This window comes from Bubalus kerabau, chromosome 1, assembly GCF_029407905.1.
Source record: "Bubalus kerabau isolate K-KA32 ecotype Philippines breed swamp buffalo chromosome 1, PCC_UOA_SB_1v2, whole genome shotgun sequence".
NCBI classification, from domain to species: domain Eukaryota; kingdom Metazoa; phylum Chordata; class Mammalia; order Artiodactyla; family Bovidae; genus Bubalus; species Bubalus kerabau.
In genome coordinates this window covers 203,361,783-203,379,978 of record NC_073624.1, presented here as the reverse complement: position 1 = coordinate 203,379,978, position 18,196 = coordinate 203,361,783, and the positions used below count along the sequence as shown (strand labels likewise).

At 33.9% G+C, this 18,196-nt stretch overlaps 1 protein-coding gene across 6 annotated transcripts in view; it reads left to right on the top strand.

Moving 5' to 3' along the window:
* Nucleotides 1-18,196, top strand: part of DMXL1 (Dmx like 1) — a 125,778-nt gene that overhangs the window by 75,311 nt on the left and 32,271 nt on the right. For 4 of the 6 annotated variants that reach the window (XM_055550288.1, XM_055550259.1, XM_055550252.1 and 1 more), the window contains 6 exons: nucleotides 4,111-4,238; nucleotides 5,025-5,110; nucleotides 6,295-6,496; nucleotides 7,771-7,888; nucleotides 11,039-11,101; nucleotides 17,166-17,252. In XM_055550288.1, coding sequence (XP_055406263.1) covers nucleotides 4,111-4,238; nucleotides 5,025-5,110; nucleotides 6,295-6,496; nucleotides 7,771-7,888; nucleotides 11,039-11,101; nucleotides 17,166-17,252 — 684 coding nt within the window. The remainder of the gene's footprint in view (nucleotides 1-4,110; nucleotides 4,239-5,024; nucleotides 5,111-6,294; nucleotides 6,497-7,770; nucleotides 7,889-11,038; nucleotides 11,102-17,165; nucleotides 17,253-18,196) is intronic. The other 2 variants (XM_055550264.1, XM_055550278.1) reach the window with 1 other exon arrangement.

Here is an 18,196-nt window from a genome sequence, read left to right as displayed (position 1 = left end):
GAGGTGGCCAAAGTGTTGGAGTTTCAGCTTCAGCATCAGTCCTTCCAGTGAACACCCAGGACTGATCTCCTTTAGGATGGACTGGTTAGATCTCCTTGCAGTCCAAGGGACACTCAAGAGTCTTCTCCAACACCACAGTTCAAAAGCATCAATTCTTCAGCACTCAGCTTTCTTCACAGTCCAACTCTCACATCCATACATGACCACTGGAAAAACCAGTATACTAAATAAATATTATTTTTACTATTTTCTTTTTCCTATACATTTATAGTTGACTGTAAGAGTTTTTAGTGTTTTGATGAATTTGTTAATAGTCACAGAACACTTGTAGTTTTTTCATTGATTATTAAGATTTGCTTTGCATGGTTTCAACTTACATCTGTAGTTTTACATTCTTGTCCTACCATGCCTAGCAAGAACTTCTTGTATATATCCTCTTCTGTGGACAGCCAAATTCCTCACATTCTGAACTTCTAGATTTTTTCCTTACTACCTTGTATTAATTGACTCCTCACTATTTCCTATGACACCAATCCCTTAGGCCTGTTAGGCAGTAGATTTTGTTTTTCTCATATCCAATATGCTTCAGGGTAAAGAAGGGCATTTATATCACCTTGTTTCACATTGCCTTTTGCAGTCATTGATTCATTCAGCAAATGTTTATTATATGCTTTATTTATATTGTATATTTCATCTTCATTTTTGAAGCATAGTTCCTTTTGCTGGGTAGATGGTTCCTGATTATCAAGGCCTTCTTTAGTTGTTTTGTTCCTGGATTTGGTTAAATTTCTGGCTGGTCTGCTTTTGTTCCAGTGTGTAACACAGGCTAGTTGAGATGTGAAAGTATTAGTCCACTCAGTCCCATCCAACTCTTTGTGACCCCATGGACTATAACCCAGCAGGCTCCTCTATCCATGGAATTCTCCAGGCAAGAATAACTGATGGAACTGGAGTGGGTTGCCATTCTCTTCTCCAGGGGATCTTCCCCACCCAGGGATTGAACCCAGGTCTCCTTCATTACAGGCAGATCCTTTCCTGTCTGAGATGTTGGCCTTCCCTAATTGTTTGCTGCTGAAGACTCTTGTTTTTGACCATGCTGCTGGGCATGGAATTTTTTTTTTTTAATTTATTGAAGTATGGTTGATTCACAATGTTGTGTTAATTTCTGTTTTATAGCAAGGTTATCCAGTTATATTACATTCTTTTTCATGTTTTTCATTATGGTTTATCACAGAATATTAAATATATCAATAGTTCCCTGTGCTATATAGTAAGACCTTATTGTTTACCCATTCTCTATATAATAGTTTCCATCCACTAATCCTAAAGTCCCATTCCCCACCCCACCTCCATCTTGGCACCCACAAGTCTATTTTCTATATCTGTGAGTCTGTTTGTGTTTCACAGATAAGTTCACATATGTCATATTTTAGATTTCACCTATGAATAATATCATATGGTATCTGTCTTTCTGTCCTTCTCTTTTTGACTTCACTTCTTATGATAATCTCTAGGTCCATCTTCAGCATTATTTCATTCTTTTTTATGACTGAGAATCCATGCTATATACACACAAACACACACCACATCTTTTTATTCATTCATCTATGGATAGACACTACTTAGATTGTTTCCATGTCCTGGCTATTGTAAATGGTGCTGCAGTGAACATTGGGGTACATGTATCCTTCCAAATTGTGGTTGTCTCTGGTTTTATGGGCATGGAATTCTTATTAAAGACAGCCCTCTCTGGCCAGGCAGCCGAGTTCTTTGTCTTCACAGACTGATAGAACAAATGAGTTACAGAGGGCAGGGGTCGGGCTAGAAATAGCCCCTGGCCAAAATGCTACATGCTCACTTTTACCAGAGATTGAGTAGTTTTTGTTGTTGTTTCTCCTGGTCACACAACATGTGGGATCCTAGTTCCCTGAGCCAGGGATCGAACCTGCACCCCTGGTAGTGGAAGTGCAGAATCTTAACCACTGGAACACCACGGAAGTCCCTCAGAAGTTTTTCTTGAATAAATACTTCTCTGTGTGTTTGATCAGTTTCCAGTATCTTTAAATGATTGTTTTGATAACTTTGTTGGGTTTCCCTGGTGGCTCAGATGGTAAAGAATCCACCTGCAGTGCTGGAGATCTGGGATCGATCATGGGTTGGGAAGATTCCCTGGAGAAGGGGTACAGTTCATGGGGTCACAAAGAGTCAGACATGACCGAGCGACTGAGCATAGTGCAGCACATTACTGCTTTTGGGGCAGAGGACCACCAAGCTATTCTCTCAGGTCTTCCAGAAGTTCTACTCCTCCTGCTGTGTTTCTTTATTGAGCTTCCTTGAATCCAAGATTTTGTTTTCTTCTCAAATTTCCCACATTTCTTCTTTCATCCTCATTCAACTGATGACCTCATAAGTCATTTAAAAAAAAGAATCAGACAAAATTCTTTCATCACTCTGTCATGAATCTCTCATCTTATTCTCTCCTCTTATTTACTATTGAGGAAACATCTTTCCTATCAAAGGCTCTAGTGCTAGTCTGAATCCTGTCCTTGCTTTTCTTCTCTAGCCTTCTGTCTTCTCTATTGTCTTTTCCCATCAGAACAGAATAATGCTCTGCTGTCTCACATCCCAAATACTGCTTTGACCCCCAGTTTTTTCCAGCTGTTATCCCATTTTTCTGCTTCTCATTCTCATTCAACTTTTCAAAAGTGTATACATATTATCTCTCTTATTACCATAGGTCCCCTTCACTTGTAGTCTTTGTATGACTTCTGACACAACTGCCCCCTGAAACTGCTATTACTAAGATTCAAGTGGCACCCATTCTGTTATCAAATATAATGGAAACTTCTTTATCATCGTCTTACTTGACCTCTTAGCAGCATTCAACCATGTGACCATTCCCTCCATTTTGAATTACTTTTATCTCGTTCTCTTGATACCAGTCTCTTCTAGTTTACTTCCTAACTTTGTTCTTTATTCCTTTGAAATGTTCTTTATCCTTCCTTTTCTACCTGACCTGTGAATCTTGGTCTTTAAGATTTGGGTTTTTTATTTTCTTCAGTAATTCCCCTGTTACAACTAGAGTCTTCCCATTTTAGTAATTGGCATCTTCATCCATGTAGTTAGTTGCTCAAGCAGAAACCCAGAAATTGTCTTTTCCTTCTCTTTCCCTTGCTCTCCAAGTTGATCAGTAAATCTGTCAATGCATTCCCCCAGGTATACTCTGAATGTATTATTTAACTCCATCTCCATTACTGACACCTGTATCCAGACTGCCAGCTCTTGCCTTAGTTTCTGATGTCTCCCGTTTCTACTCTTCCCATTTGACTTTTCTCTAAAAAGCTTGTGGTCATAGTGATACTCCTAAAAGCATAAATGTCAATACCTGTACTCTACGTAAAACTCATTGGTGGCATTGCATTACACTCTTTACTGTGTTGTCCAAAAACCGTACCTTATCTGTCACGTGCTGTTCTCTTCTATTTTTTTGCCAACACACTATCCTCTTGCTTTAGTAGCCTTCAGCCAAATTCTTTTTTCCCATGCCAAACTTTTTTCCTTTATTAAAGCCTTTTTGCATACTATTACTACTGCCTAAAATGCTTTTATTCCCTCTCGTTATATGGCTTATTCCTTCTTGTCCTTTTAAGTCTCACTTAAATTACACTTTTCGAAGAGGCCTTTTATGGTTAGCTTATCTCAACTCTTATTAATATTCTTATTCCCAGTGCTGTCTGTTTTTTTCTTTATAACACAGCTAAATTCAATTTATATTTAGTTTTCTAGTATTTGCCTATTTTTCCCCACTAAAATATGTTATGTGAGAGCAGTGACTGCGTATATGTCTTAAATTTTCTTACATTGAGTATACTTTTGATACATAGTGGATGCTGAATACATTTTTTGTTGATATGGTGACTAAATAAGTGAACCAACTAAAGTGGTATTGAAGGCATAGACTGTCAAAAAAAGCAGCAGCCAAATACTTGCTACTTTACTTTCTTTTAATGAAGTACTCAAAAATGGGATAAATTGCTGATATTAGGCTATTTAATTGCATGTATTAAGTCATATAGTTGGATAATAAATTCTATAACTTTTTTCTTTTAGCCATTTCTACCTGCTTCCCAAAGTAGAGCTGAATATGATTCAGAGGAGAGTCTGGAAAGTGATGATGATGATGATGTTTTAGCTTCAGATTTCCATCTCCAGGAACATTCTAACTCAAATTCATATAGGTATGGAATATTTAATTTTAAGCTTCTTTAAAAATTTTTGTTTTTTTAATTTTGAAAATAATGCATGTGAAATTAGTATATCTTGGTGAATTATAACCTAGATCTGAATTGTTAAGTTCCCTTGCATAACAGTAATTCCACAGTTAATTTTTGATTGTGTACTTTATGACAATTTAGAGTAATAAAAACCAGTACTATAAGGAATAAATTTTTCACTTGAAAAAGAAAGAAGCCAAAATGTCTCTGTTTAATTAAAAAAAAAAAGCAAATCTGAAGCATATCTCTTCCAGCTGAGTCTTCCTCTATGCTGTTTACAGATACTCATTCTTATGAGTTTCTGGTTTATCCTTCTGTTTTCAAAAATAAGCTTGTGTGTGTCTCTGTGTGTATGTAAAATCTTATTTCTGCTGCTTTCTTACACAGAAGGTAGTAGGTACCATATTATATGTAATGTTTATAGCTTGCTTTTTATTTATTAATACATGCTAAAGTTCACTTCATATTAACATTCAGAGATCCTTTTTTTTTTTTATGGCTACCCTAAAATATTCCATGATTCAAAGCTAGTTATTCAGTCATTACTCTCCTGATGGATAATTTGGTTGTTTATACTCTTTTGCTATTGCAGATAATGCTGACATGAGTAACTGCATGTGTATATTGTTTTGTTTTTGTGGAGGTATATCTTCAGGGTAGATTCCCAGTAGTGAGTTATTGGGACAAAGAGTAGTGTAGTCTTCTCAATCCCTAAGTAAATTTTTAACAAATCTATTGCTTTATTTATAGTTGGTCATTGATGCGTTTGGCAATGGTACAGCTGGTGCTCAGCAATTTGAAGACTTTCTATCCTTTTGCAGGTCATGATCTTGCAGGTAATACATAGCTTAACATGAACTAATATTGCCATTGCTTTTGATTTACTGTTTTGTATTTTTTTCAAATAGTGGAGAAAAAAATTTAGTAACTTCCTGCTGGTAGAAGATTGGGTTCTTTTAACCAAAGCAACCATCTATAAATGAGTCTATCATATTGTTAGTTGCTGTTAGAAAGACAGGATCCAAGAAAGCAGGGAATGTGCAGCTGATGTGATTAACTGCACTGTGTTTATAGCTCTAGTCAAAGAGTTGGGTATTTCCTAGTTGTAGACACAGAGGAGACTAAACAAAAGCAAAAATGTAGTAATTATTAACTCCGATGGATGAAAAGGTTGTATAGGAAAGAAAGGGGCACTACTACTATACCAAGTAGTTTAGCTGTGATCTGTATTTTTATATGTGTGTGTGGGTGTGTGTGTATGTATATATATATATATATATATATATATATAAAACAATGTAGATGCTAAAATACTAATTTAACCAAAAATTATTATGGACTATAATGGATTGATGGAGAGAAGGGAAGTTTATTCTCATATTCCATAGTAGTAAATCAGTAGATCACTTCTAAACTTGAAAAAACTCAAGAATTTGCAGTAAGCATACTATTTAGATTTTTGAAGGAAAAAATAGCTAAAGATTGAAAGTAGGATCAGGATTTCGGAGTATGGAAATGTAAAATGTGAAGTGTTGAGTTTTGTAGTATTATTTAAATTTTTTTTTTACCTTGTGTATTGTGTTAATTCTCAAAAGAAGTCTAAGTTATATGCTGTGCAGAAATTGGGCTGATACAAAGATTTAAAGTAAGTGATTTTCCGTCCAGACATATTTTTATAATATTCAGGTACATTTTTTTCATATGAAATTAAAGTCAGATGCAGTAATTCCTATAGCAGTTATTTAAATCACAAGTCACAAATGTTATTTCAAGTTCTAGTAGTAAAGGTATGATGTAATTTTGACCTAGATTGCCCTTTTTCTGTTATCCTAGGCCACTAATTATGTTGAAATGCCATACAGATTTACAGCATCCTTCTTTTCAGTCCTCTGGATTTCTGTGCTCACTTCGCTTTCACGTCTCCTCTGCCAAAATGTGTATATCTTATTTCAGTCGTTTGTAAGATTGAATATAGCATTTTATTACAGAAGATAAATATGGGTCAATTTTCTCTTTTTAGAGCTTCCAGTTAGTTCACCACTTTGTCATGCTGTTCTAAAAACTCTTCAGTGCTGGGAACAAGTTCTTCTCCGACGACTTGAAATCCACGGGGGACCACCTCAAAATTTCATTGCAAGTCATACCTCTGAAGAGAGTGTTTCTGCAGGTCCTGCAATTCTCCGCCACAAAGCTTTGCTGGAACCTACAAACACTCCTTTCAAGTAGGTTTTCATATGGATACTATTTTGAGTTTTACTAAGTCAGATTGTTAGTGGTATTTCAAGAAGAAAATGTTTTAGTACTTCTTACATTTAATTTCTGTTCTGGGCTCACATCTGTGTCTTTGTGTGATGCATATTGTAGTCTGGATGTTAGCAAACATTTCTGTATATATAGTAAATATTTTAGGCTTTGCTGGCCCTACAGTCCTTGTTGGAGCTGTTCAACCCTGTCATTGGAGAGTGAAAGCAACCATAAACAATAAGTGAATGGGCATATCTGTGATCCAATGAATTTTTTTAAGTTTTATATAGGAGTATAATTGATTAACAATGATCTGTTAGTTATAGATGTAATTTACTTATACCCATACAAGTATCCATTCTTTGTAAAATTGTTCTCTCATTTAGGTTATTAAAGAATATTGAGCCAAGTTCCCTGTGCTATACAATGGGTCCTTGTTGCTTATCCTAAATATAATAGAGTCAGTAAACTTTATTTTTGAATATGAAAGGTAGGCTGGATTTGAACTGTTGGCCAGCGTTTCCTAACACCTACTTCGGAGCAGAGCTATTGGGAATAGTTTTTTAGCAAACTGTTTTACTGTACATGAAGAAATAAAGCATTTGTACCAAAAGATAAATCAATTCAGTGCTTGCTTCCTTAAGAAAATTACTACAGAAAATGTTAACTGAATAAACAGTGTACTTCATGGCTCAGTGACATAGTTGATTCCCATTCTTTCACAGGCTGTTCCCTCATTGCTCATCAGTAACAGAGTTCATGCACTAGTACATGTTCACAGACAACACTTTGAGTGGCTTTGTTTCTGGATCTCTTCTAGGAAGCATACCTCTTTTGTTAGATCTTATATTCTTAGGTTAAAGGTCAGCAAACTGCAAACAATGGGGCCAAATCCATACCTCCTTCTGTGTTGTCAATAAAGGTTTATGGTTTATAGCCACACCCTTTCATTTTAGTATTAACTGTGGATGCTTTCCCACTTCAGTGGTGAAGTTACGTGGTTGTAGGGGAGAACATATGGCCCACAAAGCCTGAAATATTTACTGTCTCTTCTTTTAAGAAAAGTATTACTGATTACTACCCTAGATGATGTGGTCTGATTCTAGATAACTTATAATCATTCATATAGCACCAAGGAAACGTAATCAGGTTAATCAGAAGTCTCTGAAGTGTATAGTGAAATATATTGCCTCTCAATCAGGTTAATCAGAAGTCTCTGAAGTGTATAGTGAAATATATTGCCTCTCTGTAGATCTAAACACCATTTGGCACTGTCTGTGAAGAGACTTTGGCAGTACTTGGTGAAGCAGGAAGAAATTCAAGAAACCTTTATCAGAAATATATTCACAAAGAAAAGATGTCTAAATGAGGTCTGTATAAATTAAAACTTGTTTGCTATTTTGTTATTAATGCCTTATATTTTTAACTATAAAGATTTATATTTTACAGACTTTTATAAAAATTCATTTTTTATGTCATAAACATGTATGTTAATACATAGAGACAGTTGGTATTTTCCTAACTGAAGTAACTAATTCAGATGTACTTGGGGCTTTTTTTCCCCAAGAAGATACTGTTTAACTTAGAATTCTGTATCTTGTTCCCTGATTTTGAGTTGTCATGACTACCATTTTGAGACAAAGGGGGAATTTCCCATCCTTTTCATGTGATAAAGTTTATCTTAGAAGTTTCATTGAAACTAGGTTTTTATACTGAAAACATATCAAATATGTACATTTTCTTTTTATTGTATTGATGATACTTAGTACAGTTTTATAATCTCAGTTTATAATTATACTGTAATTGGTTGATTGTACCTTAATGTTATCATAATACAGATTATTTTTCTCATTTAGTTCAGTGCTACTCATAAGTCCAGTTTGATATGGGGGACTTGTACTGGAATATAAATTAACATATTGCTTCTTTCTTTGAAATAATTTTGCTATTAAGAAGTATTGTATAAATTAAGCAGTGGGTTTAGTGATGTAGTTAATTCCTTATTTTCTCATGTATCAGTAACAGAGAGTTCAAGACTGGTGGCTGGTTTGTGGATCACACTTTCAGAAGCTCTGAACTAATCTGAAAGCAGTCTTTTCAGTTTTTGAAGTGGGAGGGAAAAAGGAAGAGATATCAGTTGGAAAGATAAGGAAATAGAATGGCTTCTTAAAGGCAAATTAGCAAAAAGCAAGATGACATCTACCCTTATTGGAAAAGAAAAATTACTTACGTCTTGTCTGTCAGTTTAAGAACTGATTTGTTAGAGGCAACTACATGTGTTACTATTTACTATTTGCCTGATTATGTAAATATATTTGAATTAGCCAAGTCAGGAAACAAAATACATGGTATTCTTGCTAACTTAGAAGACTTTTGATACATATCTAGTCAAAAAATAGATACAATTAAATATAGTACAAGTTAACATACTTCTTTTTAACCTTTGGTGAGACATATCTTAAATATTTAATATATGTATTACTTTAAAACAGTTGAAGAAAACCTTTGGATAAATAAAATTGAAAATTGTGCTATATAAGAGTGTCAGAGTAATTAGAATGTGTTTACTGGTGAGGTAATGTTTCTTATTTTAAAGTACCTTTGACTAAAATAATATGTTGCAAGTTAAAGCCTTCTAATAATGATATACAAAGCGCTCCTGCATTCTGAATAAAAAGCATGTTTTACTATGCTTGTTATTACTACTTTAATTTCTTTGATGCACCTTGTAATATGAACATGCAAATTGAGCATAGTAATTTCAAGTACAAAATTATTTTTTAAAACCCATTGCTGTATTTGATAAATATAGTTGTGAAAATAAAAATATTTCTCCACTGCTGATATATTTAGTGCATTTGGGAAATGAAATCATTCTCAAAACAAACAAAACAAAAAACTAGTTTACTACTAGATTGTCTAGTTGAATCAGGAAATAGAATCATTAAGGGAATAGAGCATAACTAAGCCAGAATGCATAAGGAATGGTAATGGATAAATGAGTATAGATATACCTGTTAAACTCATCTGCTGTTTTATTCTTAGTTTTCTTAGGAGTTTCATAATATCTTGAGAAAATTTTAGTTATTTTTGTATTGTAATTATTTTAATAAAAATCATGACTATGGATGCTAGACTATAAAAGATTTTAGTTATCATTTAGCTAAATATTTTCTCTGATTTTAGTTTTTTTAATCTCCAAAATAAATATAATACACTTTTCAGTATTTGACTAGCAGATTTAACTTATTTAAAACCCAGCATGATTAATGGCAGTTATGAGAAATTTATTGTTACTGCTTTGTTGTCTTATTCTAAACAGTGATAGTGACATTTTCATGAAGGAAATATGAAAAGAAAAATTTTACCTAGTAAAACATAGATTAAATTAAATTAAATAAAATATTAACTTTATAGAGTTGGTACAAAATTACTTAATCTTTACTGGAAAGTTGACTGGCTTTTTGTAGTATTTTCAAAATTACCTTCCATCTCTCTGTTTTATAAAATGATGATTTTTTTAAATATAAATTTATTTATTTTAATTGGAGGCTAATTAATAGTTGACCCCAAGTCTCTGTGACTTTTCAGATGGTTAGAAAATAGATACATGACAGGCCCTATATTTACAGTAGATGTTGGAGAGTATTTTGAGAGGGCTGCTGTTTCTTTATTCCTATACATGTTTGGAATGAAATTTTCTTCATCTAACATTAAAGTTCTGGTGTATCCTCAGATCTTTTCTTTTCCTATATAATATAGTTTGCTGGCACATACATTTTTAAAATAGAAGTCCTTCACTGTTTGTACTTATTTAAAAGTAAAATACAAATATAGATAGCTGCAAATAGACTATATCCTAATCAGTCCCAACCCCCCAAAAATGCTTGACAGCTGTCATCTTAATCCTCAGTTTCTTTTTTTGTTTTGTTTCATTTTCTAAGAACTAAAGGTCGTGAACCATCTCCTTCTTTAACAAGTGCTAATATCCTCTTTTAAAAAGAATATGGGGCTCCAAGCATTTTATTGACTATTTCTGGCTAAGTCAAGAGAAGGAGTTAGAAATCTTGAAATCAAAGTTTCTAATCAGGAGATTTTCCTTGAGGAATGAGATATCATAATGGAGACAAGACTTAATAGTGTGTAAGAGAACAGTTTGACTTTAATTTTCATTTGATAATACTCTGGCACTAGTAGCTCTGAAATTTGTAGTGTAAAGTACTCTGGACTTAATCTTGCTTAAATGTCAACATTTCAAATGAGTGAAGTGAGTAAAAATTTCTTAGGAAATAGAATAAAATTTGCAGTGATTGTTAATGAGTTCTGAGGGATTAAGTTTTCTCCAACCCCCAATCATGCCTCTCCACACATACTTCGTTTAAAATATATGAAATTTTAAAAAATAGTTCAGTATTGCTTTCTAGTAAATTTGGTTAAAAATAAAAAGAAATATCCCCAGTATTTTACATGTTACATCTCATCTTTACTCTTTGTCATATGGTTATTCTTTCTTGATGAAGTCATTAGAGGACAACTGTGAAACCATCAAAAATTCTATGATGGAGGAGCCAAACATCAATAAGGTACAAAATGTCATTCAACTGAAATTAGAAATTGCATTCTTTAATGGGAAAAACAAGGTGTTTGCATTTTAGTTCTGGACTGGACTTTGTTTCCAATGCAGTTAAATTGCTGCATTACTTTTTAAAGTAATTAATTACCTCAAATTACTTTTTTTTAGCAAGTTGAATATTGTAATCATTAAAAAATATTTCTGTTTTGTTTTTAAGAGAATGCAATTTTAAACAGAGTTGAATGTATCCTGTTTTGGCTACAAATTTTTATGAGTAAATAAAACTAAAGTTCTTAATAAAACATAATTATAGTAGGTATTATAGAATTATAGTAGTATTGTTCTGTTTCTGCAAGTATCATTTTTGAAGTTAAAATTCTCCTCTGTGATTGTAATTACTTAAAATATATCAAATAATATTATGTAGCTTTTATTTTGGCTCAGATGGTAAAGAATCCACCTGCAATACAGGAGACCCAGGTTCAATCCCTGGGTTGGAAAGATCCCCTGGAGAAGGGAATGGCAATATTCCACTCCGGTATTCTTGCCTGGAGAATTCCATGGACAGATGAGCCTGGCGGGCTGCAGTCCATGGGGTCGCAAAGAATTGAACACTACTGAGTAACTAACGTACACTCAGCATTTATTTTACTAGTATCAGTAGCATATAGAACATTGCTTATGCATAGTAAGTACTCAAAGTACTTGAGAACAAGAGCAGAAAGGATGAGAATTTGTACAATCATAAAACAACTCCCAGGTGTTTTTAATGATTGCCAGGCAAAGAATATTGTTAACTGTGTGTTTGATAGAATTCACCAGAGAAATTATCTGGGCCTGGAGTTTTTAAATCTCCAGCTTCTATTTTTTAACAGATACAGGGTAGTTCAAGCTATCTGTTTCTTCTTGAGTGAACTTTCTTAGTCCATACCTTTAAAAAAATTTTTCTGCTTCACTTCAGTTGTCAAATTTATTGGTTAAAGTTATTAATGGTTTTCCCTTATCTTTTTAATACACAGTAGAATATGGTGATATTATCTCTCATTTCTCTGCTATAATCTTGAAAACAAAATTATTTCTTAATATTTATATTCCCTAATTCTTTGAGTATTGATGTCATTTTATATTCATCCAGTTGCTTCCCATTTCCTTCTGTTATGCCTTTGGTATTTTTTAGAGCTCATCTTCACGTTTGTTAAAGTAAATCATTAGGGTCGTGCTGAAGTACTCTGGGCATACAGGTGTACTTCATTATATTGCAGGTTGTAGTAACTGAAAACCACTAATGAGACCTTCCCATAGATCTGTTGTGTGACACTGAGCTCATTCCACACTTGAAGCCTCATTTACTAAGGCTTTGACTTGTAAAAGGAGAATTGATAGTTTTAAACATGCTGCTGCTTTAATTGAAATAGCAGTTGAGTCCTGGATTTAGTCTGTTAGAACTTTTCCCTTCTTCTCCAATTCCTAAAGAAAGCCTCGTGGAACCCAAATATTCAGATCAGTTTCTGCATAAAATGTCTTTCAAAAAAATTGTGATAAAATATGTATATAAAATTTATCATTTTGTTTTCAGTATACAGTTCAGTGACATTAAGTACATTAATATGGTAGTGCAACCATCATGACATCCATTCCCAGAACTTCTTCATTTTCCTAAAATGAAGCTCTTTTCCTGTTAAACACTGTTCCAGCCCCAGGCAGTTACCTTTCAGTCTATGAATTTTATTTCCCTCAGTACCCATTATACTTGGAATCATACAATATTTGTCCTTTTGTGACTGGCTTATTTCATTTAGTGTAACATCTTCAAGGTTCATCCATGTCATAGCATGTATCAGAATTTTGTTTCTTTTCAAGATTAATAATATCCTGTTGTGTATATATAATGTATTCTGTTCATCTATTCATCTGTTAATGAGCATTTGGGTTGTACCCCATCTTTTTTTTTTTTTTTAATTTTATTTTATTTTTTAACTTTACAATATTATATTGGTTTTGCCATATATCAACATGATCCGCCACAGGTATACACGTGTTCCTGTGAGCATTGGAATGCAAATATCTCTTCCAGTCTCTGCTTTCATTTCTTTGTGTGTATACTGAGAAGTGGAATTGCTGGATCATATGGTAATTCTGTGGTTAGTTTTTTTATCTGCATAATCTCATAAAATCTCTTTTAGCATTAATATTTGGATTTCCCCCTCATATATCCAGCTCAATCACATTTTATAAGCATGACTTGAAACCTTATATTAAGAAGACCTTTAAGACCATATTCATTGATTTTTTTTACTCTGATTTTATGTTGTATGACTTTTAATGTTTGTAGCACATGCGAGTTCCATATTTTTATTTGCCAGTATCATGTCCCTGGTAGCTTGGATGGTAAAGCATCTGCCTACAATGTGGGAGACCTGGGTTCGATCCTTGGGTTGGGAAGATCCCCTGGAGAAGGAAATGGCAACCCACTCCAGTATTCATGCCTGGAAAATCCCACGGACCGAGGAGCCTGGTGGGCTGCAGTCCATGGGGTCACAAAGAGTTGGATACGACTGAGCGACTTCTCTTCACTTCACATCATGTCCCCTCTTCCTTCCTTTCTTTCCCAGCTTAGATTCCATGAGCCCTCACCATCTGAGCCGCCAGGGAAGCTCTCATTATGATCAATCCCTTGCAAACCTCCTCAACCTTTTTGCCCTCTTCTCTCTACACTGTACTTGCCTTCAAAATTCCCAAACCTGTTTAAACCTAGCTCTCTACCAACTCTATGTCTTCACCCAAGTAGCTGAACATGGATGAAGTAAAAGCACAAACCATGGGGACTTGCCTTATTTAAAATTTATAGTCACAAATCTCAAATTAAACTATCGCACCATCATAATTTTTTCTTCATTTTCTTTTCATTCTCCCTACATTTTTCCCTTTTATCTCAGCTTTCCAATATTTCTTTACTACTTTCCACGGATGACTTCATTTTGCTATCAAAATAAGTACAGTCAGCAGAGATTTAGCCCACCGTATTGTCCCATCACCCGATCTCACTTCTGTTCTATATGCAGATATTTTGTTCTGCCTTCTCTCACAATAGATGATCTGACGCTGTTTTATCCAAAGCCAAACCTTCCACTTGTGCACTGATCTTATCTGCTCTTACCTCCCCAAGAACTTTGCTTTGGTATTTATTCCTCATCTCACTGTCATGATAAATTTTTACCTAAGTTATTCTCAACATAAGTAAATATATTTTATTGTCTTTAATATGAAAACCAAAAAAAATCTATCTTTGAGTCTATCACCTTATTTCTCTAAACCTTTATCTAGGAAAATTCATTTGTAGAGTTGCCTATAAAGGCATTCAAGAATGAAACTTAAAGAGTAATATTGCAGAAACCATGTAGGAACTACCCAGTTTCAGAAATAAAACATTGTCAACTCAGTTGAATGCCCCTGTGAACATTCCCCAGTGGACTTCCTTCCCTATTCACCAAATGTCACGTGTTCCTCTAACCTAGTTAGGTATTATCTTTAGCCCGCTCCATTGTGATTGTCCTAGTGTGTGACTAAACTGATTGCAATAGTCAATTTTCTGTCTTTATAAAATTCAACTTTTTAGTATCCTTTGATAGTGTTAATCTCAGCTACTTTTTTGAAACTCTTGGTTCGAGAATGTTTCCTGTTCTTTCAGTTTATTCACTGTCAGTATTTCTCTTTCCCAGTGCTATTTCCCAGTCCTGAAACGACCAATCTTTTTTTTTCATACTATTGAAATGTGGAATACTCCAGGACTGACTTCTCTAACCTTTTCTCTTCCTATCTTTACTTTCTCTTTGGTTTATCTGATAGCTTAAATATCATCCATTGGCTGATAATCTTAATTATTCCTAATATTTAGGAATAATGAGTAGGAATAATTAGGAATTACTGCCTAATTATTCCTACTCATTTCATGAATTCCAGACCTGCATATATAACCTAATAGTTACCTCCCCCTGAATGTCAAAACACAGAATTTTCTGTCTTCCCCTAATTCCAGCCTAAACCCACTCTTTCCTTCACTTTCATCCAGTATCCTTTATTGAGACAGATCTGTAAACAGGGAGTCATCCTTGCTTCCTCTAATACTCATACTGCAGTTTCAGCCCATTGACAAAATTTATCTTATTTCTAATCACTACCACTGTTCTACTACCCTAATCAAATCCACCACTACCTCTCACTTCAGCTATTGTGGTAGCCTCTTAACTCATTTCCTGGCCGCCAGTCTCTCACCCTTTGTGTTTTGCCCTACAACATCCAGAATTACCAAAACCTTCCAGTATTTTTCTAACTTGAAAGATGAAATCTGGATTCTTTATTATGGCTTTTAAGGCTCTGTACAAACCAAACCTGCTACTTCTCCAAACTCATCTCCTACAACTTGTTATTGTTCTCAAAATTAAATATGCATAAACTCTTAATGCTAAACACCATTCCTCCTATTCCACTCCACCCCCTTTAGGTGATTCTCACGCAGGTCATCTTGGGACCACACAGTATTGAGAAACAGTGTTTTGGTAAATCTAGATAATGAGAGGACAGGAATGTATTTCCTTACCAAAGAAGCTTTTTTTGAACTTCTTCCTTTTCTTTCCATGACAGTAAAGTTTGAAGACTGTTCTGCAGGTGACACTACCCACCCACCCATTCATTACCAGCAAATAGCATATTGTTCTATTCCATGGAAATACTATTTGTCTTTATATCTAATTTCTTTAAAAACCCAATAGTAAACACTTAGTGTGCTTTAGATACCAGGCAGATAGATGGTTAATTTGGAATTTTAGTCATGGGATTACAAAATTTGACTTAGACATTATTACGGATGATGGGCCTCAGACAGGTAAGACTTTATTTAGAAAAGAAGTTGACCTTCAAATCAACCAAAGTGTTTGTATGAGCAGTGAATTTTTAAAATATTTGTCAGCAAGTTGCATTTAAGATTATATTTGACATTTTTCAGTCCAGTGACTGTGAGTTTTGATTGCATATGGTTATTTTGGTTTAATTATAAGTCTCTTTCAACTTTGTAAATAAACTGTCATCTTAGTTGCCATTTTTAAAAATACTGCTAACCCTACTCAGTTCTGTGGTCAAACAGTGGATGGGGATTGGTGATATTTTATTTAAATTTTCCAGGAAGTAAATGTGTTTTCTAATTTCAAATTAATAACTTCTGTATTTCATGATGAGCTATAAAACATTTTATAATAATTTATTTTAAAAATTGAAAGTTAGGGAGAATAAAATAAAATGAATCATAGTGCATTAAGTAACATCTCTAACTCTTATCAATTACCTCTTCATTTTACCTCTGATTATTTTAGTAAATTTTAATTTTATACAGTACTCTCTTCTAAGTTGAAAGATGTATTTGCCTTCTGTGGTATAAGCAAAAGGTCAAATACATTTCCCTTGTCTAACGTATATTGGATTATGGTCTATTCAGCTATTAAAATGATTACTGAGTTGGGTAAAATATTATGCGTTTCAGGATTTCAGGTTTATTTTATAACTAGAAAGTTATTTTATATGGAGTCTGTAGAATATATTCAGCTGGCTGTGTCCTCTTGTTCTTCTGTAGATCATGAACTAAGAATGGTTTTTATATTTTTGAAAGGTTTTTTAAATGAATATGCAGCATGACTATTGGTCTGCAAAACCTAAAATATTTATCTTCTGGCTTTTTTATATTTTTAGAATATTATCAAAAGATTATAAACTTAAGAAGTATGGTAAATTTATTTTACTTTAATAATTAGAATGTCTTAAATTATTGCACCTTAAGAATATAAGCAGTTAATGGAGTTGTTTATCAATTATGTTTTTATACGTTAAAAAGCAAATTTGTAAAGATGTCATTTCCTCTTACCAAATTTTGTTTCAGAAATAATTAGCATGTAAATTAGTACCTTTGGATTTGAATGATCTAAAAAGCATCTTAATTTATGCAAGTATTAAAAGAAAGACCAGTATATTTCTTTTTCCTATTACTAAAATTGCTGTATTTTTGTATCTTTCTTCCGTCCATGTAGATAGAAGCAGATTTGGGATATCCTGGAGGTAAAGCAAGAATTATTCATAAAGAATCTGATATCATTACTGCCTTTGCTGTTAATAAAGTAAGCACATCGACTTTTTTCTTTAATTAACTATTCATAGTTGGAGAATGTCTCCTATTCTGTCAGTTTATTTACTAGCATTGTTTCCCTTTCTCAAAGCTATTTTTCTACTCCCTAAATTACAATCTGAGTAAATTTTTTATTATATAAGATGATTATATTGCTTGATAATTTATTTGACTTTGGATATATAGCAGATAAAATACTTTATTACTAAAGAGAGGGAAGTCTCAAGTATTTATATATGCAGTTGCCTTGAGAAGAATTGTATTTTATTTTTATTTTTTGGCCATGCAGCAGGGCATGTGGGATCTTAGTTCCCTGTTTAGGGATTGAACTCACACTCCCTTGCAGTGGAAGCATGGCATCTTAACCATTGGACCACCAGGGAAGTTCCCTGCCTTTACAGTTTATACAACACATCCAGTTAATCCAAAGAAAATGTTTTCTGTCTGTCTTATATGAATATGTTGAATGTGATTCTTAGATCAAAATTAAGCTTAAATGTGACTCACAGAAAGTCTTCCTCTTTAACTTTTAGCTATAATAGCTGCCCAACTAGAGTGTTTGCTTTGTATCCCTTACCCTTCTACTCAGCATCCTCCGTAGAGGTGTCTATAAGCTATTTACAGAAGAGGTAGCCTTAGGTACAGTGGTCCCCGGTTGAAATTGGTCTTAGCCCTTTCCCCTCCTATCTCGCTTAACTGCATTACTAAAAAATGTATAAAAACTTCTAGTTGCTCATTTCCTTTTACTACCAATAACCTAAAGGAGATACGTATCTAAATATGTGTGTGTATATATATCAGTTCAGTTCAGCCACTCAGTGATGTCCGACTCTTTGCAACCCCATGGACTGCAGCACTCCAGGCCTCCTTGTCCATCACCAACTCCCGGAGTTTACTCAAACTCAGGTCCATTGAGTCAGTGATGCCATCCAACCA